The 26,583-nt window shown below is 39.6% G+C and overlaps 1 protein-coding gene across 6 annotated transcripts; it reads right to left on the bottom strand.

Annotated features, from left to right (window-relative positions):
* Positions 1-2,830: 2,830 nt before the first annotated feature.
* On the bottom strand, positions 2,831-24,555 carry LOC121668256 (Y+L amino acid transporter 2-like). Of its 6 annotated transcripts, none has more exons than XM_042035839.1 (11): positions 24,027-24,555; positions 23,663-23,831; positions 16,743-17,260; positions 15,251-15,376; positions 12,492-12,636; positions 11,484-11,607; positions 10,657-10,760; positions 10,256-10,352; positions 9,093-9,242; positions 6,641-6,824; positions 2,831-5,917 (listed from the first exon to the last, which is right to left on the bottom strand). In XM_042035839.1, exons 3-11 carry the CDS (start codon positions 17,242-17,244, stop codon positions 5,826-5,828), a joined length of 1,524 nt encoding a protein of 507 aa, XP_041891773.1. In that variant the 5' UTR covers positions 17,245-17,260; positions 23,663-23,831; positions 24,027-24,555; the 3' UTR covers positions 2,831-5,825. The 6 variants fall into 6 exon arrangements, with proteins under 6 accessions (XP_041891773.1, XP_041891775.1, XP_041891770.1 ...); XM_042035841.1 differs by lacking the exons at positions 23,663-23,831; positions 24,027-24,555 and adding exons at positions 22,832-22,966; positions 23,464-23,655 and having other exon boundaries at positions 2,831-5,922; XM_042035836.1 differs by lacking the exons at positions 23,663-23,831; positions 24,027-24,555 and adding exons at positions 22,832-22,966; positions 23,464-23,655.
* Between the last annotated feature and the right edge of the window lie 2,028 nt (positions 24,556-26,583).

Below are 26,583 nucleotides of genomic sequence, written 5' to 3'. Positions count from 1 at the left end.
TAGGGATTTCAGTGAGAGTGATTTCAGCTCCTGTCCTGCAAGGCAAACCCCAGGCTGGACCAGGAGGAGAGAGACGAGAGGCTCCTTTGGCGGTTCTGCATGGGGCAGCTTTATTTGACCCGCTCCCCGCGAAGGGGAGGCCAGGGATGAGGTCTCTGATCTCTAAGGGGGAATAGGGGTAGTTCTTATAGGGATGCAAGGGTGGGTGTGAGAGGGTAAAAGCCAGTGGGTTACAAAGGATCTACATAGGGTCTCCCAGAGGATCATGGTTCTGTGTCCTCTCTCGCCGTAACGGAGAGTGCTGCATCTTCTAAGGGGATTCTGCTGGGAGGTTATGCAATCCCCTTATCTCAGCAAGCCTCCCTCCAGGGCAGGGGCTGGGCATACCCCACACTGTTACATATTGAGAACAGCCAGAATGAAAAACATCTGCCTGCTGCTACAGACACCAAGGCAATCCTATTGGGAAAGAGGAATGTTTGAACTTTAACCTTATCTTCATTGGAATTTGCAGCAGGTTGTTGCACATTATCTTATTCAGAATATGTAGCTGATACTTTTCACTGGAGTTAAGCCTGTACTTCCCAGGGCTTTTGCTGAGGAATATACACATCGCTCTGGTTCTACTGCTCGGGGCAGAAGGTCTAAAACCAGCAGGCTCTTTCTCCGGAGAAGCATCAGGCAGAGGAGTTCTCCCTCTTGTGGAGTCAAATGTAACTCCACTGGAAATTTAAATTCTGCTTCCATCCTCATCTACTCTCAGAGACAGAAAAGACCTAGCCAAGAGGAAGGTGAAAGTAATTTGCAGGTTTCCTCATATGATGGCACAATATGAGCAAGAGCAAGGTCTAATCAGAAATAAGGTAATGTCACTATGAAGACCATATTTTGACCTGAACGCACATTGTGCATTGCAATAATTCTGAAATTCTTTTGCACATCAGGCATCTGGTTCAGCAGCTTTTCCTTTAACTTATGGCCATTACTGTCAAATTTGCCTTTCTTCTGTTTCTAAATGACCCTTTGACCTTCTATATAGAGGAAGGATTTATTACAGTTTTAAACCAGTGCATGCTTTTTTCTTTTTTCTTTTTTCCCCCCCTCTGGTCTCTGCATGTAGGTAGAATGTTCTCAAACCTCACCAAGCAGGTTTTCTTCCAGTGTGAATTCTTTTTGCCATCCCTCCCTCCAGCAGGTGTGGCTCACAGTTGTTTTTGGCTCTGGGAAATGAACATTTCTGAGCATTACGTAAATATATTTCTGAATTGATCTTTGTTCTCTGTGTATACTGAACTGTATTAATTTCTATCACTTCACAGACAGAACATTTTGGATGAATAGCTGTTCAAACACCTAGTAATTTCTACTGTTTTGTTTTGGTTTTTTTAATTGAACTGTAGCATGATCCAATTAATTCTCATTTATTCCTCCCAAGAAGATCAACCCTTGATCATTTGCTTTAATGTTGACATCTCATGTTTCAAACCCATGGTCATGTAAGTGAAATTCCACTACATTCTTTTGACTCTAATATTGACTTTTCAAGGTAGCTAATAACCAGACATTTCATTAGCCCACTTATCTTTTATGTTTTTCAGTAGCATCCATTACATTAAATGTGTGCTCCTAAAAAAGTGTTTATAATTTTTTCTTGTGGTAATAATCTAGCCTCTTGATATACAAGACAAAGTGGCTAATTTTCCCCTTACTGTGTGGCATCTTACTTAGGTTTGCATTTTATTTTTCTCATTCACATTTTTTTTCTTTTAATTTTAGAGCTTTTGAGCCACTTGCAAAATTTTAGAACTTCACATAGAGGTGCTTGGCTGGCACTCCTCATAGATCAAAAAGTCAATCCTGAAGAAAAAAAATTGGAAGATTTACAAAACCTGTTAGCTTATCAGAACAGGGACTTGACAAAACTCGTACTAGAGATTGAAAGATTGTGCAATAATACTTCTTAAGTGTCTGTTACACAATGAAGGTAAATTTCGAGAAAAACATTAGGAAGTATCTTCAGTTTCAAGTCTCACATGTAGCAAAGGCCTTTCAGCTTACAGTATAACAGAGCTGTGACCTGTCCCAGTGTCTGGTTGTGCAACTCCCAGGTAGTTTCACACTTCTCTATCCTCATCCTACTTGATATGTGAAGGCATCTCCTCTCCTCTCTATCCAGGGAACACACAACAGCCCTTATGCCTCTTCAGGCTCATGCAAAGCCCAGACATCTTCAGACTTGCTATGGCTGGCAGTGTTTCCTCTATCAACAGCAGCTTCTGTTTTCCTTTGCTGACACAGAAATGGCATCTGATACCTATCCTCTTCTCCTGTTTTTATTTAAAGTACTGTGACTTTCTGTAAAAGGCAAGTATCCCGTATTTCCTTAATTCCTAAATAAGAGCTAGTATAATCCCTAGTACTGTATTGCCCCAGCTGTCGCTCCTGAAAGGCCCTTCCCCAGTTCTGCAGGTGGGCTATTCACCAGGGTCCCTTGTCCCTGCAGCCCGCCAGGCTCCTGTAGAGCCTTGCAGTGAAGCTTCACCTCCATGGGCTGCATCCTCCAGAGGCTTCCAGTGCTGTCCACATCCCAGTCCCTCCCACCAGAGAGATGCCAGCTGGCAAACTAGATTTAAAACAGCCTCCTCCTAATATTTTGATATCTAATGTTGAGATACTTAGCCTAGGTGCCAAGATTGTCTCTGAAAAGTAAGACAGTTTATTATCTTACTGTGTAATTGAGCACCTGTGAATAATGTAGAAAAAACCCCAAAACCTGAGAGCAAGAAAGGGCTTGAATTGCTTTTATGTCCCATCTGAAAGCAACTAGAAATTTTTCCTTCCATAAACGATTTTTTAATTGATTTACAGAGAACACAAAAAAGAGTTAGTCTCACTTCTCTTCTGGCAACCCAACTGGTGGGATGTAAAGCAGGGCAAATTTCTCTCACAGTACTATTTTTATGCTTTAAAGCCACACAACTGTAGAATTTGCCAAGAATGAGATGTTTATTTGTTTAAACACTTGCAGCATCTATGACTTGCTTTAGGTATTTGGCAATAACTTACATGTATTATTTGTAAGGAATGAAAAATCAACAATCACGTTAACATTTCTGAGATTCCAATGTCCAGACAATTTCAGTAATTTTATTTACATTTATAACCTTATATCTATTACTTTTCTTCTGTTCAGAAAGAAAATGAAGGCTTGTGTATCATGCCCAGAAAGTCAAGAGGCTGTGCTGGATTGACCTTTGCTTGATACCCAGTGCCCACCAAGCTGCTCTATCACCCTCCCTTCTCAGTGGGAGAGGGGAGAGAAAATAAGATGGAAAACAAATTGGAGTTTGGGATAAGGCAGCTTACTAAAGCAAAAGAAAAAGTTTGTGCATGCACAAGGAGGGGAAAAAATAATTTTATTCTCTACTTTCCATCAGCGAGCAACGTCCAGCTAATTCCCAGGAAGCAAGGCTTCAGAACGATCACTCCTGAGGGCAAACTTTGCAACTAACAAATGCCCCACCTTCCTCCTACCTCTCTTAAGTTTTATAGCTCGCCTGGTATCATCTGGTATGGAAAATCCCTTTGGTTAATTTGGGTCAGCTGTCCCAGCTGTGTCCCCTCTCAGGATCTTGCCAGCTTACTGCTTGGGAGTGGAATGTTGGGGAGACAGCGCTGATGCTGTGCTGGCGCTGCTCAGCAGTAGTCAAAATGTTGGTGTGTTATCAACACCTTTCCAGCTACCAGTGAAGAGCACAGTACTGTGAGGACTGCTATGGGGAAAATGAAATCCATCTCAGCCAGACCAAATACACAGATACATGCAAAAAAAGATTTTGGCAAAGAACAGACAACAAAGTAAGTTTCTCAGCTCAGAATTTTGTTTGGGAATGGTCTTATTTTGTATTTTTGGTCTTATTACACTCCCTGTAATGCCTGCTACCACCTGAAATGTCACCTCAGGTGTCTCAAATCCTTTAGAAACTTTGGTCCTGCATTGAAAAACTTCAGAGGATGGTACAGCGCTGTCTTGGTGTGACATGTGGCTCAGCACCAAGCATGACTTTGAACTCTGTGGAGGCAAAGACTGTCACGTTTACTTTGGTGCAGCTTGGAGGGTTTGTACTCTCTCTGTGCCCTGATACAGTCTGGGACCACAGTTCTGTCACTAACCAGTGCTTTGTAAGAGATGAGGCAAAAATGCAGAATTGCTGTACAATCATAGGGCAGGATCACAGTGGTGCTATTCTGTAACAGAGGCATATAACAAGAGTACATGGGGATGTTCTGAGCTGGGCAAACCAAACTGCACCCTTGATGCATGAAATTACAATCCTCCAAATGCCTTTGCAGTGTGGGGAGGGAATGAAGAGAGGCTTAAGTAATAACAATTGCCTATTCCATTGCTCTTTCTCTGAGCAGATATAAATAACACACAACAATTCTGGAAGCTACAGGGACTTGTATAAGATTAAATTACCTAAGTCAAGGTTAATTGAAGAGAAATGGTTAAATTCAAATTAGAAACAATGTATGTTACATTTAAATATGAAACCAGGAAGGAAGTATGACTTTCCAACAAGGATTACAAATGGTACTGCATATCAACAAACCATATTAGAGCTGGAACACTTGTTTTTATGGTCTAGGTTGCAAGGCTGGTGGCTTTTTTTTTTCCTAGAAGTTATTGTCTTTTCCAAAAGACTAAGAATTAGGACTAGTTGCACATTCCTGTGTGCCACACTGAAAACTTAACATTCAAGAGAACATCGCTAGTTCTTAACTGCCCTTTTCTTTCATGGCACCCACTGGTGGGTGCACCTGTCCAGTGCAAGTGTCTGTGCTGGGTATTGTGCAACAGGCACCTCTGTGGTGTGAAGACCTCTCTGGAGGCTCTCTGTGTGCTCAGTAGGAGATCTGCAGGTTATCACGTCAGCAGAAACTGGTGAGGTCTCAAGGGTTAGGCAGGGGCTCAAGGAATTTTGAAAAACATCAATTTTTAATTTGTCCTTGTGAATTTCTTAAAAAAGTTCCACTGTGGAAAAAATCAGCATGATTCATGAGATCACACTTTTGATATTTCTAGGCAAGCAAAGGACAGTCTGAGAAGGTGAAGTGTTTTCCTTGAATATACACTAGCTGGAATGTGACTCAATGCCTTGAAGTGCTCCATGGCAGACTGTTCTGCTGGAAAGCAGAAGTACTTCAGTCCAATGGTATCATTTGTTTGTTGGAAATACCTTTTCTACAAAAGAGTAATGTATGTGGACTATCGTCAAATGAGAATTTCTCACAGAACTTAAATGACCAAACTCTTTGGTTTTCTGCTTTTGGCAAACTATGTGTGCCAGGAACTATGCATTAGAATAATTTAACACTAATATTACATTGACTCAAAGCATGCCTACGAGCAAGAATGATATATTTTTTCACTTTGGCTAAGAATTTAGTTTTATTTTTAGACGAATACTTTGGTTTCTATTTTCAAACACAGACTTTGAATTTTGCAAAGATCTGATCTAATATTTTTTACTTTTCTTTTGCCTTTAATATTTAGCACTTATCTACTAATAAATCTTTGTTCATTAAGTGCTTTATAATTGCAAAATGTTACATGATAACTCACTACTAACGAACAGAATTCTAAAAAGAAATCCTGGAAAACAGAGTGTTTTATAAAACCATCACAACTTAACTGACATCAAACTGATGCACAGTACAGTGGTTAGTGGTCTAGTATGACTGAACATATGGGAGAACTTCAGATGATAAAAATTGCTCCAGATAGGAGATGTCAAGGCACAGTTCTCAATGCTGAGGCAACTCTATTTACTCTTAGCTGCTGTGGGTTCCACGTCTATGTCCAGGTCTGAGAGAGCACAGTAGAAGAGCATCTGAACATACTTCGTTGTTGTAGCTGTACTGGCAAAAATGTGAGACAGAGTTATAATATATCCTAGATATGCATCTGGATTTTGAGGATTTGAAAACACTACACAGATATTAGGAAAATCTTAAAACACCTTAATCAATTGAATTAAGCATATGTTATAAATAGCTAAAGGCAAAAGAAGTCAATAATCAAACTGAAATTCTTGTTTAATCAGATTTCATCAACATTTTCACTGAATTTATAGCTGACTTGATTTATTCAAAATTAATAAAAATATTAAAGATATCCTTTTCAAGACTGCCTGAATTTGAGGACTGGCAACTACCCTTCAAGACAATAATTAATTATTTCATTGTTTCTGAAAATCTGTGGTCTCCTCTGATTTGGATGTTCCATTCCTTGGATGGAAAGTGAAGAAGCAAAGATGTTCTGGTATTTCTGCCTTCCAGGGTGTTAAAAAGTACAGATTTAGTATTCACAATCCTACACGGCTCTTATTGAGCCAACATATTGAAATGGTTCAACACCACAAATATCAGATGACCACATGACATCCACATATGGGACTGTTTTGTACAGGTAAGCATGGTTTTGTTTTCAGGACCATGTGATGAAGCAGATGCTCTCAAACATGCCACATATCAAAGCATAGCAAAACTTCATAAAGAAAAGGATTTTAGGATAATTTATTCTCTCTTTCTTCTCACCAAGGTTTCAGCATGGTGACTAGGACGTGATGTTGCTTACCAGAGAGCCAAAGTAGACATTTAGGTCGTTTTTCAACTGGCAGATAGACTCCCAAATAATATGCAGGAATGCCTGAGAGGGCAATACCAACGCCAATAAGGGAATTGATTGTGTCACTGTAGAGAGGCACTATGACCAGGAAAAGGGAACACAAACAATATACTATAGGGAAGAAGAGGCTAAGCTGTGGAGACATAAAAACCAAAAAACAAACAAAAAAACCAGCATTTGTTAAAAGATGCAACAAATACTCTACTGTAAAAATTCAGGCTTTGCAGATTAAAGTCAGACATGTCAATAATAAAAGTATGTACTGAATCTTTTGACTGCTTACAGTCAGCATAATTTGTTAGCTTCGGTGTACAGTGCTGAGAGCCTCTTATTTGGCACACATCTGAGCATTTGACTATTTCATTTTTTTCAGGCCTGCATAAACCCAGTTCCTTTACAATTAGTAAAAGATCAACCTTTGAAAAAAGTACTTTAAAACTGAGCAGTAATGGCTATCTTTCTCTTCAACTTCAGTTCTGAATTTTTAAGGGTAATTTTGATTGGGAACTAGCTCACTAGACCTTTAATTACCATCTTGATGCTGTAGAACTAATGGACTGATTTACAACCATTTTGTGTGGTCACTTAAAAAAATATCATACCACAAATAAGGGAAGTTGGTCCACAAAGCTGATAAGAAGACTGGAGCACCTTCCCTAAGACAACAGGTTGAGAAAGTTGGGGCTGTTCAGCCAAGAGAAGAAAAGTCTGCATGGAGACATCATAGCAACCTTCCAGGGTCTTAAGGGGGCTTACAAGGAAGCTGGAGAGGGATCCTTCGTCAGGAACTGTAGTGATGATAGGACAAGGAGTAATGGGTACAAACTGAAAGAGGGGAAATTCAGGTTAGGTATTAAGAGGAAATTCTCTACTGTGAAAGTGGTGAGACATTGGAATAGGTTGCCAGGGAGGTTGTGGAAGCCCTAACCCTTGCAGTGATTCAAGGCTAGGTTGGATAAATCCTTAGGCAACCTGGTATAGTGGGAATTGGCCCTGCCTATGGCAGGGATGGTTGGGACTCTGTGATCTTTAAGGTACCTTCCAAATCTTAACATTTAAGAATTCTGTGATACTATGGAAGTTTCAATAACCTCTTTATGAATTTATCTTTCACCCATTTTTTTTACTGTGTCTAGTAGTGAGCCCTCTCATGAGTCCAGGAGTTGACATTTGAATACCAGCTGAAATTGGTGAGAGTTTACTGGTATAAATACTTTTTTTCCCTTAAAAAGGTTAAAAATTATGAAAACCAACTGCTACGTTTCAGAAAAGGAAACGTTGTATGTGGAGCTGTGGTGTTGAATAGGCTGGCAAATGCTGACAGGAATTAAACAGTCATTGTGTATAATCTGACTGTAATCCTTAGTAGAGTCAGAGGCAAAACTGCCAAAAAGGCAAGATTTAATCTTTATCTTCCACATATTTTGTGGGAAAGTTTGGAAATTGAGTGTGCACACACTTCAGGAAAATTTGGTCTGCTGTGGAAAATTGGGAAGTTTTCTAGCAGGAAGTACTTAGGATATTTTATGCCTTTGTTTGAACCTTTTTTAAATTAATCAGAATGTTACACTTAAATGGAAAAAAATGTGTTTGTAAAAATGAGGCAGGAGTTTTGGAAGAGAGATTGACAAAGAAGATATGTTTGAGGGGTGTGAATTTTTAATTCTCTTAATTCTTACTGCATCACTGCAGAGCCAAAATGCAGGTCATGGAGCCAACAAACAGGAGCCAGTGCATGCTTCTGTGTGCCTGCTGTGTATTTCCATCCTTGCTTCCTGGACAATCACTGGATTAAAACTAGAAACAGGTTTTAGGCTCACTTTGTTTCTGTGCAGTCTCCCTGGCCTAAGTGATAGTCAAATGCTCTTGTAAGTCAATCATTAAACTTGCATTTTACTGTCTATGACCACGATGCAGTGGGAGGGAACATTCAAAATATATTTGATTATTTAAGCTAACTTCTGTGTGAGCAGAATTGTGAACATTTATGGGCTTTGGAGGGATTTTGCTGTGTTTGTTAAATCACGTAGGTTTGATCTGTGTTAACCTCTCTGGAGCCTCCATCACCAGCTCTACTGAGGTCTGCTATTCTTCCAGGATGGGCTAAGAACCCCAGAAATTTATTTATTCCTTATTTGTGTGGAAACAAAAATTATTGTAAGTCTGAATGAAAGAAGAATAAATGGGATATATAATTTCAATTTCACAGCAAAACTACCAGAAGAGATGTTCTTGTGGACTCTAATGGGTTTTGCTCCTCCATCTTGTGTTTTGAGAGGATTTCTATAGCTAATAAATAATCTATAACGTAACTGGTACTGTTATGGTTGTGATATTAAAGATCATATAAACACATGCATTAGTTGGCTTTTAGAGCTTTTTTCCTGTCTTTTTTACTTACTTTAACAGGCCGTGATCTATGTGGCTGAGTATATCTCAAATATATTAGTCCTGCAATAGATAGACCCACAAAGAGCCAGTAGTTGAAGCAGTAGTAATTAATAAGGAGGAAAACATCTTCCACAAGGAGATAAAGCAAAGTCATTAAACCCTAGAGATAATAAAAACAAAGACTTTTTAATGTGAAAATAAAGACAGAGTAAAATTATAAACTGGCCTGTTTCCAACCTATTTGTATGGGCTTAGCATATCAGGTCCTTGAAAGAACGACATGGTCCGCTCATAAATTGAGACCATTAGAGTAAATTTTGTGCCCTGCAGGTGTGCAATACTGCCTGCACAGAAAGACCTAAACCACCAGGAATTCAATGTCTATTTTAACAGATGAGCAGAAAGAACTTCCACTTTCCACATGAAAAATGTGAATGGTGATATATTAAGAGAGTATAGATCATCTTACTACTGCAAACAGAATCCCTGTGAGAAGAGTCTTCATAATGAAATTACAATTTTTAGTAAATTATTCTATGTCAAACAGGATCAGTATGATAACCTATTCATAAATGTTATCTAACACAGGGCAATGGCAGACACCAAATAAAATGCACACTCAAATACATAGATTATTTATGAAAATTACTTCCACTAATTCTATAACTTACGGCACAACTGTGTGTCACAAGATCTCATTTGTATAGTGACAGCAGAAAAAAGTCAATAGGGTTATAGGCATCCAATGGTAGAAATTTAATTTTAAGAGCTTTGTCACTTCTGTAAAAAATAGAGTTGTAGAACGTCAACCTGTGGCAGGGTCAGAGAGATGTTCCTGACATACTCTCCTCCAGTGACACTCTAAAAGCTCACATTAAAGACTTAAACAGCTCCTGTCTATACCATTACATATTTAGCCATTCTCGGTTTTCTCAGCAATGCTATTGTACTTCTCACTAATATTGTTTGGAGAGTGTATGAACATGAACCAAGCCATTCTCTTTCCCACCCCCTCAATGAGTTTTAGAAGTTTTAGAAATTTTGTGGGCATTTGCAGAAGATGTCCCCAGGGCAGGAGAAGCCCATGAGAAGTCCAGGGCAAAGCAGAGATGTTTTACCCGAGGTCCAGACCCCAACTGCCCCAGCCAGGCATGAGGCTGAGGTGTCACTTACATTGAACAGGAGAGCAGGGACTGGTGTGAAGCACTTTATGTGAATCAAGCTCAGACTGACAGGGAGGTGTCCTTCCCTGGCTCCAACATAGAAAAGCCTAAAAAAAGACAAAGGGAAATCAACCATACAGCCAAGGAATAGCTTTTTGCTTCCTGACAAAGCAAAGAAATAATTCTTTTATTACTCTGTTGTAAGTGCTGCTCTCTTCTCAAGTGGCTTTGGTTTATCAAATGGTGCTGATCATGAGAAGATGTCTGATTGTAACAATCTCTCCATCATAAACGAACAACTTGACACGGCAAAAATTAACTGTGTCACTTTTACCAAACAGCAGTAAAGAATACTGATTAACAATACATGATTCCTTTTCAATTATTTAAAATAAATGTTATATTTCATACCGAGATGCTGCAATAATTGATGAGTTTAAGCCACTATAGCAAGACATGGCCACTGCTATAGGAATTATCCACTTGGCATGACTAAGGGTTTCACCTCCAAATGTCTGTAACAGAAGAAAATAATGGTGAGGCCTACTATGTTAAGCATATGGATAATCCTGAGGAATTCTCATGAAAACACAACAGCCCAAATGTAGTGTCTTATCCCATACTTTTCAATGACACCCAATAATGACTTGGGAAATGAGAATTTGAAAAAGCTGATCAGTATCAAAATAAAATTGCAGATATATTAAAAAAGATTAAAAAAAATTCTAAGCCTAGATTAAGTCATTGATGGAAAAGAAGATGATGTATTGGCTTTAAAGTATTCTGACAAATACCGACTGTAGTAATCCATGAATTATCATTTGACTTCTGTGTAAAATATTGATAAGGTTTTAAGAAACATTTCAATGCACACTTCTGCATTGAAAATATTGCTGTGGTCCTGCAGCGTTAAATGTTACACACTGTACATCAGAATGATAACAAAAAAACCTGGTTCTCCTACCACCCAGACTTTCTACAGATCTTTGATCCTGGCAAAAGCATCTTTCCTATGATGTAGTGCTAAGAGCAGGATTTACAGAGCATGTAAGAGGATTTTTCAAGAGCAGATTTATTGGATACATTCTTGATATGCACCTTCTAATATACCGGTACTGTTACATGAAAAAAAGTGTTTTAAGCTGCCTTCAGCATGACAGTATTTCAGCTGTTTGCCAAGTATGCTACCTAAAATTTTCCTGTAGTGTCTTTTGTTTGGGTTATGTTCCACAACTTACCACAGCCACCGCATCACTTGTGAGGAGAGCTGACATGTCCAACACTACATAGTATGCTATATTAGTCAACAAGTAAATAATAGCTACAATAGGCATTGAAATTGCAATAGAAAGAGGTAGATTCCTGCAAAAGGAAAACAGAAAAATTATTTCATGTTATTTAAATGAGAAATACTTAAATGGAAGATTGGTCCCTAGTTCAAACATTTGTGAATGGATACCTCCATCATGTCTTGTAATCCATCATTTTGAAGCACGGGGTTACTAAATAACATGCAGCCATATGTGAAACAATCCCATAAAAAGCTTAGTTTTTTGCTTGAGTGTCTGTCATAAGTTTAAAAAAAAAAACCTTAAAACATTCATACATGTAAATTTAATATACTGAATTATATAATATGAAACAATTTGAGAGCACTCAAACAATGAGATTTAAATGCACACTTAGGTATTTTCTTTTTCTGACTCATAACCTACACATGTCCCAAGACAAGGTGGACTATATCAGCTTGAGTGGCTGATGCACACCAACTACCACAGGGCTGACATCCCTACAGAAGGGAGGAGATGATATTTGCCCATGAAGAGTACTGCTGAAGATCACGTCATAAAAGCCATAAATCTGATGCACTCTCACTCTACTGGTGGCAAAAGATGTCTTGGAAAAATAATTTTGTCTAACTGAAAAGAAGTAGGGAGTTTTAGAGGGCTAGACAGACCTTTGCTTTTCCTTGCTTTCAGCAGGGATTTGTTCTCCTCCTTTAAAAATTGTCGTCTGAAGTGTAAGATGTAAAATACATACATATAGGTAAATGACTCATTAGTGTGATAAAACTGATGAATCGGCACAATAATCAGAAGGAGTTCTCCTACTTACTCCCTCATTTGAAAAGAACAAGGTTTTGGAGAGAAAATAATTTGACTAATTTCCAATCAGAAACAAATACAGAGTGGCTTGCCCTGCCATCACCTGCCAGTGATTCAAAGGAAAGTGATTCATGTGTTTACCTCTCAGGATTCTGCATTTCCTCGGTGACATAGTTGAGCGTGTCCCATCCTGAGTAGGAGAAGAGGGCAGAGTAGAGAGCCAGGGCGATCATCCCTGGGTTTGTTGCCGAGCCCTCGAATGGAGCTCTCAGGTTTTCTGTTTCCCCTGTACAAATGGCAGGTGCCAATTGCCTGTTACATTTCAAGGATTACAACTTAGAAGGGCACTACACCTGAAGTGTCAGCTAACCAAAAGGAAATAACCCCCACTGCATCCAACAGCATTACTGTATGTGAAAGTGCACAGCTTACATTTTTATTCAACAAACAGAAGAGTTTCAGTCAGGTGTTCAGACAGCTACACTTGCACAGGGAGAAAACAGAACACATTTTCCCATGTTTGTTATTTGGATGTGACTTTTGTAATTCTACCAGATTTCACAGAGTCCTCTTCTGGCATTACTGCCGAGCCTACCGAAGGAGGGAGCCGTACCAAGGGCATGCACTACTCTGCCACCCAGGATGAGGTACTTGGCAAACCCAATTTCAGTTCCTGAATCTGTCTCATATTTCTTCCTAAAATCGGTGCTTTTATTTTCCAGATGAATCAGCGGCCACTAGAGGGGGACCTCCTGTAGGCATGGTTTTCAGGGGGATGCTCTGACCCACAAGGGTGTTCCCCAAAACTAAGAGATGAGACTTAAAAATCTTTCTTTTAAAAATTCTGCTGTAGTTTAGCAACATCGGTTGAGATGAGAACCTGCAGAATGCTGCAAAATAGGCGAAATGCTAATGAAACTGCATAAGCCTCCACTGCCATCCTGGGAAGGGGAAGAAAGGCCTTACTGAGTTTGCAGAAGGAAAGTCTATTATCTAATGCAAATGGAATTGGGTTAAGTATTAAGGGAAGACAGAAGCATGCTGAAACCTCAATTAGGAAAGAAAGTAATGTCTTTGTTGTAAAATGAAAGCACTGATTCGACTAAGGAGTTTATAGATACTACAAAGGCAATTTAGTCATTGAAGAGCAGGAGACTGAAGCAAAGAAGAGAAGCTATGAAATGTACACATACTTTGGAGAAGAAAATGGTTGGAATGCAAAAAAAAGAAAAATCCAAAATGATCAAGAAAAGCTTTTTGGGTTTTTTTGCTAAAGACAGCTCATATTCAAAATCAGATATATTCAGAGTATTTTAACACAAGAAGTGTATCCAGGCACATCAGAAAGAATATGGCAGGGCTAAAACATCATAACTGTTCCTCTCATTAAAACAGCTGCTGACCTTAAGAGTCATTGACCTGGTCACAGCTTCCTCCAGAAGTCTACATTATTCCTCCTCCCAGTCCTTCCTGTATTTAAGTGCTCAGTTCTGCTTAAACAAAGCAGAGATGAGACCTTTACTACCAGTAAAAGCTCTCAGCATTTCGTGTTCCTCACCATAATGTTTCCTCTGTGCTTTAACCCTCCCTGACCCCACAGAGCAATGCAGAGGAAACAGTGGGCTGTATGTGGGATCAGAGGAAGCAGCCCCTGGGTCCAACAGCACACCAGTGAGTGGGACAGGAGTTTTGAAGGAGGCAGTTTGAAAGCAGAGGCAACGCTGCTACAGAGCTGACACCACAGAATCACACCTTTAAAAAACTGCAGCAGTTTTATGAGGGGAACGACTCCTTCATGCAACTGTGGCCCTTAAGCAATGCTGCTTCCCTGAATCTTCACGTCCCTGCCCTTAGGACTGGGTTTGGTTGTCCAGGTTTCTTTAGACTTCAACCAACTGGTGACACCTGATATGCACAGATAATGGCTTATCAAAAAAGCTTTCTTAAAGTCTGGCGTAGCTGCACAGTGTAACAGCTGAAGCATCTGCAGCCAAGGAAAGAAGGAGGCCCGCAAACAAGGAAAAGCCAGCACGCTCCTTAGGTTTTATAAGCTAATTTAGCAGGAGAAAAAGATAATTCCTAAGCTGAAGAGGGGAAACCATCTTTATTTCAACTGAGTAAAGATAAAATGGCTATGCAATTTAAGAATTTCAAAGCAAATAAAAATGTAAAAACCTTAGTAATCTAAGCAGCAGAACTAGAACTGGAAGAGACTTCACTGTGGCAGAGGCCCAAATTAATAAAAGCAAATCTATTGCCATATGCAAAGATCAGAGAATCATAATAAACTACTTTCCAGGTTTTCAGTGCATTCAGTTCAGCCCAGTTATTGCTGAGAGGAGGTGGTTCATCTGCCCTGTGACGCCTTACAGTAACACCATACCACAGTGATTCACAGAACTGCACCGTTACAGTCTTCTCCTCTGTTTCTAGGAACAAACATGCCCTCTCCCAAATCCCACCTATGATTTACCCTCTCTGATCCTCTCCGTGGGCAGGGTGCTGTGGCCAGGGGTGGTGCTGGTGGGGTGAGGTGGGGGGAGAATGGTGGTGGTGGGAACTGTGAGGAGCAATGCAATTTCTGTTTCACTGTTCTGTTGTAAGACAAGTAGTAATGCCTAAGTCAGACACCAAGGCTGACTTTAAACTAGTCAGCAGGAAAGTGATATTAATTCAGCTGCTATTTGCTATTCAGACCAAGCAGCACAGGACTTGGCCTGAATAATTAGCCCCCAATTGCTTAACAAGCCATAAAATAGATGTGATCTTCCTATCGCAGACTTTTTTTTCCCAGAATAAACAACACTTCATATGTAAGTCTTAAGGATCTCCCTGCATGGATTTTGAAACTCATATATGGTTCATTTCATAGAATTTAGATAAATGAAAATTATTCTTACCTTTACCAATTTTGTAAAGTCCAACAGATATCACCAAGATAAGAGCCATAACTTTTGCATATGTGAAAACATCTTGTACACGGGTACCCCACTTCACATTAACACAATTAATAAACGTTAAGGAACCTGCAGAGAAAAAGAATATGCATGAAAGAAACACTGGATGTTGAACATCACTTAAGTCATATTTCAAATCCATCTTTCCAGATACCACTCCTCTTTCAAGGAGTAAAACTGAATCAAATTTTACCACTTCAGGACCACCCAGATTTATTAAGATGAAATACCAGCTTTAAAATTTACACAGTGCTTTTCTGAAGAATACTGTTTTCATGACAGTAGGTAAGACAAAACACATCAGTTTTTGAATTTTAGAGCTAACTCCTTCTCCTTTTAAATAATACTTAAATTTTATTAAACCAAACAGAGTTGTTCACATGCAAGTGATAGTATTTCTTTATATCCTGTATATCACAGATTTCTTCATGCTGAATTAAGCTCTAGTTTAGGTACAGAATAAGGACAACTTCTGCACAGAAACAGTCTGGATGCTGTGGACAAGATACTGCACTGAGCCAGGGCATTATGCTATTACTCTGTGCTAATGGCTTAGAAGTTGTGTCATTCACTCTTTGGCCCTGAGTTTTGAAGATTGCATAGCACTTACAGAGTTCTCTCAAGTCCCAGTTTTGACAGAATCTCACAAAAATAACAAAGTAGTTGGTTGCAGAGAGCAGGTGGGATCAACCTGTTTTCCTTTCCTCCTTTTGTTTTGTGCCCTTTGTTTGTCCCAGGGGCTGAGCCATGTGCCCATCTGCTCTCACTCTAGCACACACACATGGCATTACAAGCAACTTCTCCCTCTTGCAACCCCGTAATTCAAAACAGAGACAGATGAGGAAAGGTAAGGGTATGCATTGGTACCAGGTATGAAGCCCAGCTCCTGGAGTAGAGAGCAGAACAAACATGGCATGGTGACCTAGAGTGCTCTTAGGTGTGGATCAAAGTGGGCTATTTCTTATCTAGAAGTCTTGTTGGTCTTTGCTTCTGTTTCCTCCACCTGCCTATAATCTATACTTCAGTTTTGAAAAGAAGAAAAAGGGTTTTGTAATGCTCAAAATGAAAATAATTTAGAAATCATTCTATATCGTAAAGACACTAGCATGCAACCACACATGCTCAAAGAACTCCTTGCCTTCATTTTCATAAATGAATCTGTGTATGTGACAGTGTCCTATCAGCCAGTTAGGCCAGTGAACCACAGACATACACGTATCTGTAATCAGCAGTCACAATTTCTCCCTGCCAAATTGTTGTAATTCTCCTCTCCCCTCTAGTAATCCCAGCCCCAAACACAATACAGCTGAATAAAAGATTATTAGTTTCTAAGAACATGTTTTAGATAGGGAATAATTATTTTCACAGAATGCAGAGAAATAGAAATTTGGCCACATATAATTACAGTTCTTAACTTCTAGCAATCACTACTTACATATACACGCAGCTGCAATCAACCTCACTGCATCATACGGCGGTTCACAATGGGGAAAAACTGGCTGAACAATATAGTTAGCAAAGGTGATTGCTATCACTGCCTGAGTTGTTGGTTCGATAATTAGCAAGGAAGACCAGAGTCTGATGAAGGCCACAAAGGCCCCAAACGCCTCCAGGATATAGGCATAACTGCCTCCAGATTTCACGATGGATGTTCCCAGTTCAACGTAACACAAAGCTCCAAACAGGGAAAAAATCCCACCTAGCGCCCAGATGACTAGAGAGAGTCCATAGGAAGCACTGTACATTAAAACACCTCTGGGTGATACAAATATCCCAGAGCCAATCATGTTCCCTACAATTAAAGAAACTCCATTTAGTAATGTGATTTCTTTTTTCATCTGCACTTTTTCACTTGTCTCTGCCATAGTGTCCGTTTCAGCTTTTGCATTCTTAGTTCTGGATTTTTTGTCGCAGCATATTTGCCAAGGGGTTGGCATTTTCAAATCACATCACCTGAAAACAAGAGGAGAGAACATCTTTTGTAATGCATATGGCATCAGAGACATGGATAAAATAATTAACATACAGGGCATAAATGATACAAAGAACAACTATTTCGCCTGCTTTTGTCTTGCAGTCCAGGAATAGCACACTAGCGAATTTTCTTCACTTTCACAATTGCATACCTTTTCAATGGGTAAATATGAGGCCACTGTCCTTGGTTATAGATTCTAAAACTTTTGTTAACAGTTCACTATTGTTGTTTGTCTTGAATTGTAATTCTATGTTATGTTATTGAAAATATTTTAAGGAAGAAGGAGACACTGTACCCCTGGAAACATGTTCTAATACAGCTGGAGTGTCCACTACAAGAATACCTCTTCCTAAATTTTGTTCTTATCCCAGAAAGAATTTTATTTCATTATTATTTGTTTCATCAAATGACATTCACTTGAAAACTGTTCTGCTGGAGAATATCAGAGAAAAGACAGAAAAAGATCCTCCAAACCTCTAATCTCACAAGGTAAATGTAAATATGAGGGTAAAAAAAGAGTTTTAGCTGCTCCTAGAAATGGGATTGCTGCTCTAGTGAACAATGCAGCTTGGTTAGCTATTAACCTCACTTGACTTCTCAGGAGAAGCCAGTAACATTCATAGGGGTCTGGAACACTCTGTCCTGGAATGCTTCTGTATACGAGAGTCCAACAAAACATGCCTTAAATGCATCTCCCTCTGGTGCTTGTAGGACAAGATCCAAGTATGCTGGGAGCTGGGAAAAACGCCCTAACTGCACAGCTGCATGGATCAATCAGCCTTGTGCACACATGCACAGCTCTGGGGCTGGGGTCCCTGGGGATGAGGAACCCAGGACTGCAGTGACTGCCTCAGTTCTTGGGTCCTGCTGATGTATGAGGGTGCTTAGACCAGCGGCTAATTTTTGGTGCCTGTCTCAAAAAACATTTGTTTCTCCTTCCCTTCCCCCCTCCACACACACTCTAAAGCACTTCTAAAGATAACTTCCTCAAAATCCTATGACCTAGATCCAAGTTCATTGAGTAGAACAAAGCTCATCCATGCAACACTGGCAAAACACACGTGATTACAAATGTTCACACATTACATTTGGTTCACAATTTCACGTTGTTAAAATGTGGGTCAATGGCCAGTTTAAAACAATCTGGCCTACCCAAACTTCCTGAAAGGTTTGCTTTCCTTTGTAAAGTATGACTGTTTTAGCAACCCTGAATATAATTCTGTGTGCTCCTTCCCAGCTTTTTTGATGCAACTCGCTTTCCTAATTGATCAAATAGCAAATGAGGCCTGATGAGTATTAAAAATTAAAAGATGCCAAACTCTCTTTGAAGATTAAATGCTTTTCTCATCCCAATGGCACTTTCTCTAACCGCAGGAACACTGTGGGAACACTGGAATAAAGTTAAATATTAACTCTTGTCATAAGTGTCCAAGCATGACTGCAGTCTCCCATTTTTTTTTTGCTGACCTCCTCTTCACACACAGGTGACTCCTCTTACTCACATCATCCTCTCTGAATAAAAAACATCATCCTGCTTTGCAGAGAGAAACTTCATGCATCCAACACACCACTGATATATCTTCCTTTAAATTCCTGATAAGCCTTACCTGTTTCCTTCTTTGTGACAGAAAAGAGAAAAAAGTCACCCTCTCCACCCCAAAATACAGGCCAATACTTCCAGAACCCCTGTCTCCATTTCTGTTCTCAATGGCTACGTGAAATGTTGTCAGAAGCCCCTCCCACGGCAGCTGTCCGGAGAGCTCACCATGATAACAGCATGCTAAAAATCTGGGCATAATTCTCTATTAATACAATTTTTCCAGCATAGCTAGTTGAAAATCATCTTGTGCTTCTTATGCTTGATCTAAGATTTTTTTAATACCTTTTTTTTCAGATTTTTAAATGCAAGCTCTGGCTGTGAGCTGAAATGCACAAATATTTCAGTGGGTGCAGCTCAAAGGATGTGAGAATTTAAAATGCAGTTGTTACCCAGGTGATGTGAATGTGGAGCTATGCAAGTAGTGATCAAACCCAGTGTCTATCCTGAAATGAAGTCTCACTGATAAGTGAGATACAGTTATTTTCCTGTAAAAAAGAATACATCAAGTAATTGGTAGCTACAAGTAACCTGCATACGTGGTATCAAACCTGAACTTTGACGTCTGGTACAGATGGCCTGGTAGCTAAAGGGAGTTTGATCATTTAAACTGGCAGTGCTTCTAAAGTCTAGTAGCACTTTTACAATCTGCAGCTTTCAGGAGAGCAAAAAGGTAAAGGTTAAATTATTTCCTTAAGTATCACAATGTTTTGCATATTTTTCTCTTATCTCTTGTGCCACCAAAAGATTATTTCTGATTTCTGAAAATGTGTAACTGGAGCTGTGTAGGGAAGTATTTCTTCCATAAATGACAGTGGATGAAACCATTACAGAAGAAACCCAATTAGAAGAAACAGTTCAAAATTCAGTACTTTGAGAGATGTCACATTAGCAAAACTTTTACCCAAACCCTCAGGTAAGTCCACAAATAGGTATAGCCTGAGAATCAAAGGATGAGAGATACAGTTTCTATAACCAAGATGTGCAAATTCACTGTAATTAATTTATATAACCTGAAAGTAGAAATTTTTGAAGAAAATATTTTAAACAGCTTCTGCCTGTCCTTATTCTCCAAGACAACCACAGTACTTCCAGCAGCTTTGACAGTGCACTGATTTCATTCAGTGCCATCACAATGTTGAAGCAGTTACTGATTTCTTTAATCAGGTCTGTGTCTTAAATAAACAAGAAGCACTGAGTCGTGACTCATGCTAGTTCTCAGCAAAGCCCTCATGCTATTAAGAAAATTAGTGGAATATAGGAAATAGCTGCATGTACAGATGTCTCTATATAATAGCAAAATAATAATTTTTTTGTCAAGTATATAAAGAATTTACTGCTGTTACATTCCAGGCAGTGATGAAAACTATTTGTGGATATGCCCAGTGCCTGTTGACTAACTCTTTATCTCATTAATAACTTCTGCTATTTTGTTCCTACTGAACCTGGCCAATAGTCCTGTCCTACTGTTGTCACTGTCACTTCATCCTCATGCCACCATCTTCCCTTTCTGGGACCATCACTGATGCTTCTGCCTCAAACTGGTGTGCCAGGAAGCTTAAGCTGAGAAGCTTAAGTGTTCAAGAATGTTTCAATAGCTCTTCTGCATAATTTTGACATTTAGGTCACATTTTGAGGGTGCACATAATCCAAGTGAGAGCCAGCAGAAGCTACTAACTGAGAGAGCTTATTGGAAACAACCATCAGAGCTGTAATAAGGTGATTTCTTACAGGAGAGGCCATTTTCAGTTGTAAAATCCTGTATTATAATAGATGACAAATACTTACAGTGAATCTTCTAGCATTCAGAGTGGCTTCCCGAGACCAGAAAGTTTTAGTTTATGCAGTAATTAAAAAACTGAGGTTCTTTGCATTCTGCTTTAACATGGTTTGGTATTGTGATGATAAAACTTTATGGCAGCAAAAATACCAGTACAGGTATTTTAGTAACTCTTGAGCATGAAGCCTGAAGAGCAAAGCATAAAAGCTTCCTGATGCTAAGGAAGCTCCTTGCTCTCTTGGCCCCATGGACTGTGACAAATAGAAAGAGCTGCTGGTTTCTGGAATCAGTGTGCCAGTGTGCCTCAGAGACCGCAGCAGGCTGAATGACACAGCTGCCAACTCTTGCCTTTGCCTTTGTGTCAGCGAGTGAGCTCTGTTACAGAACTTCAGAACCCTATTTTCATGCAGGTCTTCCTTTTTCCTAGGGGCTCTCTCAATAAATGGAGGGAAATTTTCCTCTCAGGGAAAGCACAAGGCCTTGAGAGCCCAGACAGCCATAATGGCCCTAAATTCTTTGCAGCTTCATGTTTAACTCCCAGCTGTGTGTGCAAAGAGCAACAGAAAGGACCTTGGAGACTGACACCTGAGAAGTTAAAGGAAACAGTAACACAGGTGATTCTCAATAGCTCATTTCCTAAGCCACTGCCAAAAGTCATACAAAAAAGTGAAGAAGGGACAGGTTGATAGTAGTTGAAAACTAGAGCTGAAATCAAAGACAGTTCTTCCATGACTTACTGTAGGGCTGGTTTGGCAGGGCAGGATTTTCTCAGACACTTCCCATTCTTCAGGGGTCTACAGCTCATGCATGAGTGATTGCTTCCTTCTTAAGGAGGTAATTAATGATTCAGCAAGGCTTGGTCAGGGAGTGCTTGTGTGCTTCCACAGGAACTCACAGATTTGTGAAGTCTTATGAACTGCTCCATAGTCTTCCAGAGGGACTGAGACGCCTCTATTTGTTAGAGCATTTTGAAATTCTCATCCTTTAATTCAAGAAATATTAGTAAATCAATGAGGTCTCAGAGATCAATTATTGTTGCCTTCAGCAGATTCTGTTAGAAGCTGAGTGCATTTAGAAAGTTAACTCCCATGAAAGATGTTGGAACATGCTGGACACCAAATTTACTCCTCATTTCAGGGTCTTTTGGTGAATTTTGTCTACCTCCACATAATTTCTCAATAATGAGTATGCTATACCACTAATGAACCAGGCAAAGTCAAACCAGCTAGGAAAACTGATAAGCCCCCAATATTTTCTAGTTTCAGTCAGAAAATTAGAGAGATTAAAAATCACATTTAAAATTAAAATCTAGCACATTTTAATTATGTGTATTAGAAATCAATGTGCATGTAGAAAGCAATTGTAAAAGTCATGAGCAATCTCTTATTTTCTCCAAGTACATTCTGGGCAATATTCTCCTGCCTGTAGAATACTGACCAAAAGTTAAAAACCCCAAACATATACATTTATATTAATAGCTATTGGAACATGAAATCAGATGAGCAAGCAGTTTTCAACATGACCAAAAATGCGTAGTTCAAACTTCAAAACACTACTCCTGAGTATGAGCATGGACAGGTCTCAAAGGGAGTATTCATGGCAGATTGTACTGTTGGACATTTCCCAACAAGGAAAGCAAACAAAACAAGATTATACAACGTCAGGAAATAGCATAAAATAAAATCCTCTCAGAAATTATAATACTGAAAACTCAAAACAAAAAACTCACTTGGATCTCATCTGAAGCAAACATTTCTCACTCAATAGGAAACAAGCATATTTTGGTTTTCAAATTCTATGTTTATAAAGTATTTAATGAATCACACATTCACACGGTCCAAATGCATTACTATGGTCATAGACTGGCTTTCCCACAGGAGGAACTTGCTCCGCCCCCAGCACTCCATTCCCACCCCAAAGCAAATCACAGAGGAGTTTTGAGAGAAAAGCTCCTGTAGCCCAAATCCAAGGAAGGTATTAAAAGGAGAAGATAACAGCTTACCAGAGGGTAGGTAATATGCTTGCTTCCTTTAGCAGAGAGGCTGCTGTAATAGAACAGTGCCTCTCAGGCTGCTGCTCTAAATAAGCACCTCTGTTTCACTGGGACGGGTAAGCTAACACTCATGTATGTGAATAGCCTCTTCTCTCACTCTCCTTTTAGCCTTGCCTTACCTGCTATTTTTATTGCAATAGTATGAATACTAAAATCAATGTGAGCTTTCAAGGCTCTCCTGGAATGTGGTTTCTCCAAACAGCCTCAACTGAGGTCATTAGCAGGCAGAAGCAGGCAACTGCTGCTCTCTATTCCTTAGAAAGTTGTGATAGAAATAGAACAAAAGGAAAGTTGGGAAAAAAAAAATCCTTCATCCATGTGTACCTGAAACCATGAATAACATACAATAATGCAGTCTAATTCCTTCTTGCTGATTTAGAAAGCCACAATGAGATTTTTACTAACACTACACAAAGATATTTATTCTGGTGGCATAACTTGCCAAATCAGAAAGACTTTCGAGTGGTATATAACTGAAAATCATAGATACTATTTAATTTCAAACAATAAAATGTTTTTCTGTTTTTTAAAAAAATGTATTTTCTTCTAAGTTTAACCTATGCATTGTTAAATATTTATCAACTCAATTATTTTTCTTAGCTTCAGAATTATAGATCTGTGGCTTTTATAATAATTTATGACATGATGCATGAGAAACAAAACAGGCTGATCTGGTGTTAAGATCTTATTTTAATAGGTAAGCTTTAAAAAAAATCAAAGATAAAAATAAGCAAAGAAAGAAATTATTTACCCAGTGTATTCACTTAGTCTTCTGAAATAATAGGTTGTCCTATGATGTCCTTTAGCAAAGCCAGTATGGTATACAGCATAATATCCACTGAAACAAGTAAACATCCCGAAAATAAAATCTTCTGGGCAGAGGGAATAGTTAATGAATGCAAGAGTACTAACTTGGGATTTTTGTTTTCCGTGAAGAATGATGTACTCACGTGCCAAAGGGCATCTAGAAGGAGCTGATCCAGCAGGTCAAGAGTCTTGTCACTAGAGCTGAGGCACCAGATAACAGCACTTCATCAGACTGGACCATTAATCCACACAGGAAAGTCAAATATCTGAATCCAAGCACAGATATCCCTCCAGTACGCCTCAGCAGTCCAACTAGAAAACAAGCAGGAGCATAGAATCATGTTGCACGTTCCATTCTGTAACCCACAGTGACCAAAAGGAATAATAAAAACAACACAAATCTTTCTTTTATAAGCCAGTGCTCCTCCTAGTTCTTAATTTTAAACTATATCTTGTATAAACATGGTTTTTGTGACAGACTGAGACAGCTATACAGTTAATGCTTACACAGAAATGGCTGTGCTTTCTTAAAACCCTATTTCAAGCAGGTGTAGGACAAATTCTTTGAATAAACAGCTTTCCAGCTGTTTTATCTATGAAGGATGAGAGCTCTCTAAGTCTGCCTGAAAAGATTGCACAATTCCAGCTGCCTGCAAGTTTCTGGTTACGTACATAATAATGTAGCAAGAAGCATTTTGGCAACAGGATTGTTTTGCAGGGAGGTTGTTCCTTGTTGGACAGAGACGCTGAGCACCCTGTTCCTTAATCACGGCCTCTGTCATCTTAAAGTCTTTTTCTTCTGCCAGGGCAGTAGTTAACAATATAGCAATATAGTTAACAAACTATAGCCTAAAGCCCAGAACGCATATTTTCAAGAATGCGTAATTACTTTCACTCTGAAATTTGAACTTGAGTTTGTCCTGCTTCTGATTTGGGGCACCAAACTGGTTTTCTGATTGTGTGTTATACTGAGGGACTCCGCTATCAGACCACCTTTATACTGTCCATATATCCCGCTCCTGAGCCAGCCCCAGCCCTTTGTTTCAAGTCTGTAGAAACTGCATGTTGGAACATGAAACAGAGCCTCTTCTTCATTAATGCCTCCCATATTTCTATTGGTCTGACCCTCACAGTTACACACTACTGGACATTTGCCATAGATTTACAGGAACAACACATAAATCAACATTGAGCAATCATAAAGCAGGCACTGTGCATGAAAAGGATTTTTCTTGAACGTTTATTCTGTAAACACAAAATCTAGTTCCTTTGCCAAGGAAGATTACACTTAATCTTGCACTTTAAGTAACCAAGATGGATAATATAAAGAAGTGAATGTGACTGCCTTTGTTACAAGTTTTTCTTAGTAATTTTTACAGTATTTCAGGATTTGATAAGAATGTTTGTAGTGAGGCTTCTCCTGTACCAACTTACTGTTCACAGTAATTCTTCTGCGTGTCTTAGTTACATATAAACACATGCCTGAATAAACCTGTGGCATTTTCTGGTTTCCTGACCACACTTCCATTACTGCTCAGGAAGGCTTTTCATACTCTGCACTGGAAACAAGACTACTTCAATTATTTCCAGAACCCTCTTCATTCATACCATTTTCAGCTGCAGCAAACAGCTCAGTGGTACCCTTGCCAAGTCCTCTGCTTCCTCCTGTTCCTTAACTCTGCCCTCTGTGCCTCAGCCAGCACAGGCCCCTACAGTCCTCACCTACAACATACGCACTTACACTGAATCCTGACTGAAAACACCCTGCCAAACACCCTCTACCATTAGCTGCAAGACTGAATGACAAAGGCCACTATTTGTGTCATCATGGTAAAATCAGATCTTTACCTACTTTGCCATAAAGTTGATGCAGGACAGAACATAGTTCACAGACCAACAAACTTTTTCCAACCATGTTAACTTCAGTTATAGGAGCAGAACATGAAGAACAGCCACTATTAAGTGACTAGGTGCTAAAATACCATACAAAATCTAATGCCAACAAGTGCAAAATAATATGTGTAGTCCTATGTTTCTATTTTCCCCCGTGTACATGTAAAAAGACATTTCTACATGCACATTTTGAAAGGCTTTCAGTGAGCTGTTACAACTCAGAGAAAAGCTTTTACTGTCAGTCTGAAACAGCAGCAGCATTTCCCCTTGGAGTGAAAAAGCAGAAAAATCTGTTAGGAATTGCCATGAAGAAGTGAGGAATGTACAAAATACTGTTTAAACAACTCAAAAACAAGAGCAGTGTCAGACTTTGGCTCATATTGACTCTCATGTCTGCCACCTCCACACACCCTTCACTCTGCATGGCCAAGCACACAACCTCCACCTCTCATTCCTCATGCCTACCCCAGATCATTCTCCTTATGCCTTTGTCTGTATCCCTCAAGCCCCAGCTGTGGCTGTCCCCTCCCCCCTTTCACTCAAGGAAATCTGTGTGTGCCTAACATGTTGGAGGGGGCAGGCTGATGTTGCCCAGAGTGGTAGTGTCTGATGCCCTGGAAACATTCAAGGTCACACTGGACAGGGCCCTGAGCAACCTGATCTAGTTGAAGATGTCCCTGACCATGGCAGAAGGGCTGGACTAGCTGACCCTCAGAGGTCCCTTCTCACCTGAACTATTCTATGATTGTACTCCATCACGGAGGGAGGCTCAGGGTCCAAGGACAGAGGAGGGAGATGGGCTGGTGTTTTTCTTCTGAGTGGCCTCAGGGTTTCCTTGGAAGGCTGGGCTTTGGCTAGAATGCTCATGGCATTACAGATGCAGGTATATTCAGGGCTGGGGGTAGAAAACTACTTTTCATGCAGCTGTGCCACCCTGGGTGATGACACATGAAGAGGAGCAGCCCATAGTGATTGCAGCACTGTGACAGCACCATTCCTTAATGTGACTCCATAGGCCACATTTATCACTGTAATTAAGGGACTCCAACCTAGTTCTGTACTGACAGGCAAGAGTCAGCAAGGAGACTTTGAAAGCAGCAGGATGCTCTTTTCCCTCACATAGGTGTCTTACAGTGGGTCCTCAAGGAAGTTACTAATACATGATGAATTT

This window comes from Corvus kubaryi, unplaced genomic scaffold, assembly GCF_017639235.1.
Source record: "Corvus kubaryi isolate FWS band 111438036 unplaced genomic scaffold, C.kubaryi_AGA036_p1.0 37385, whole genome shotgun sequence".
NCBI lineage: Eukaryota > Metazoa > Chordata > Aves > Passeriformes > Corvidae > Corvus > Corvus kubaryi.
The sequence above is the reverse complement of the archived record's forward strand: the minus strand, read 5'-3'. Positions and strand labels throughout refer to the sequence as shown.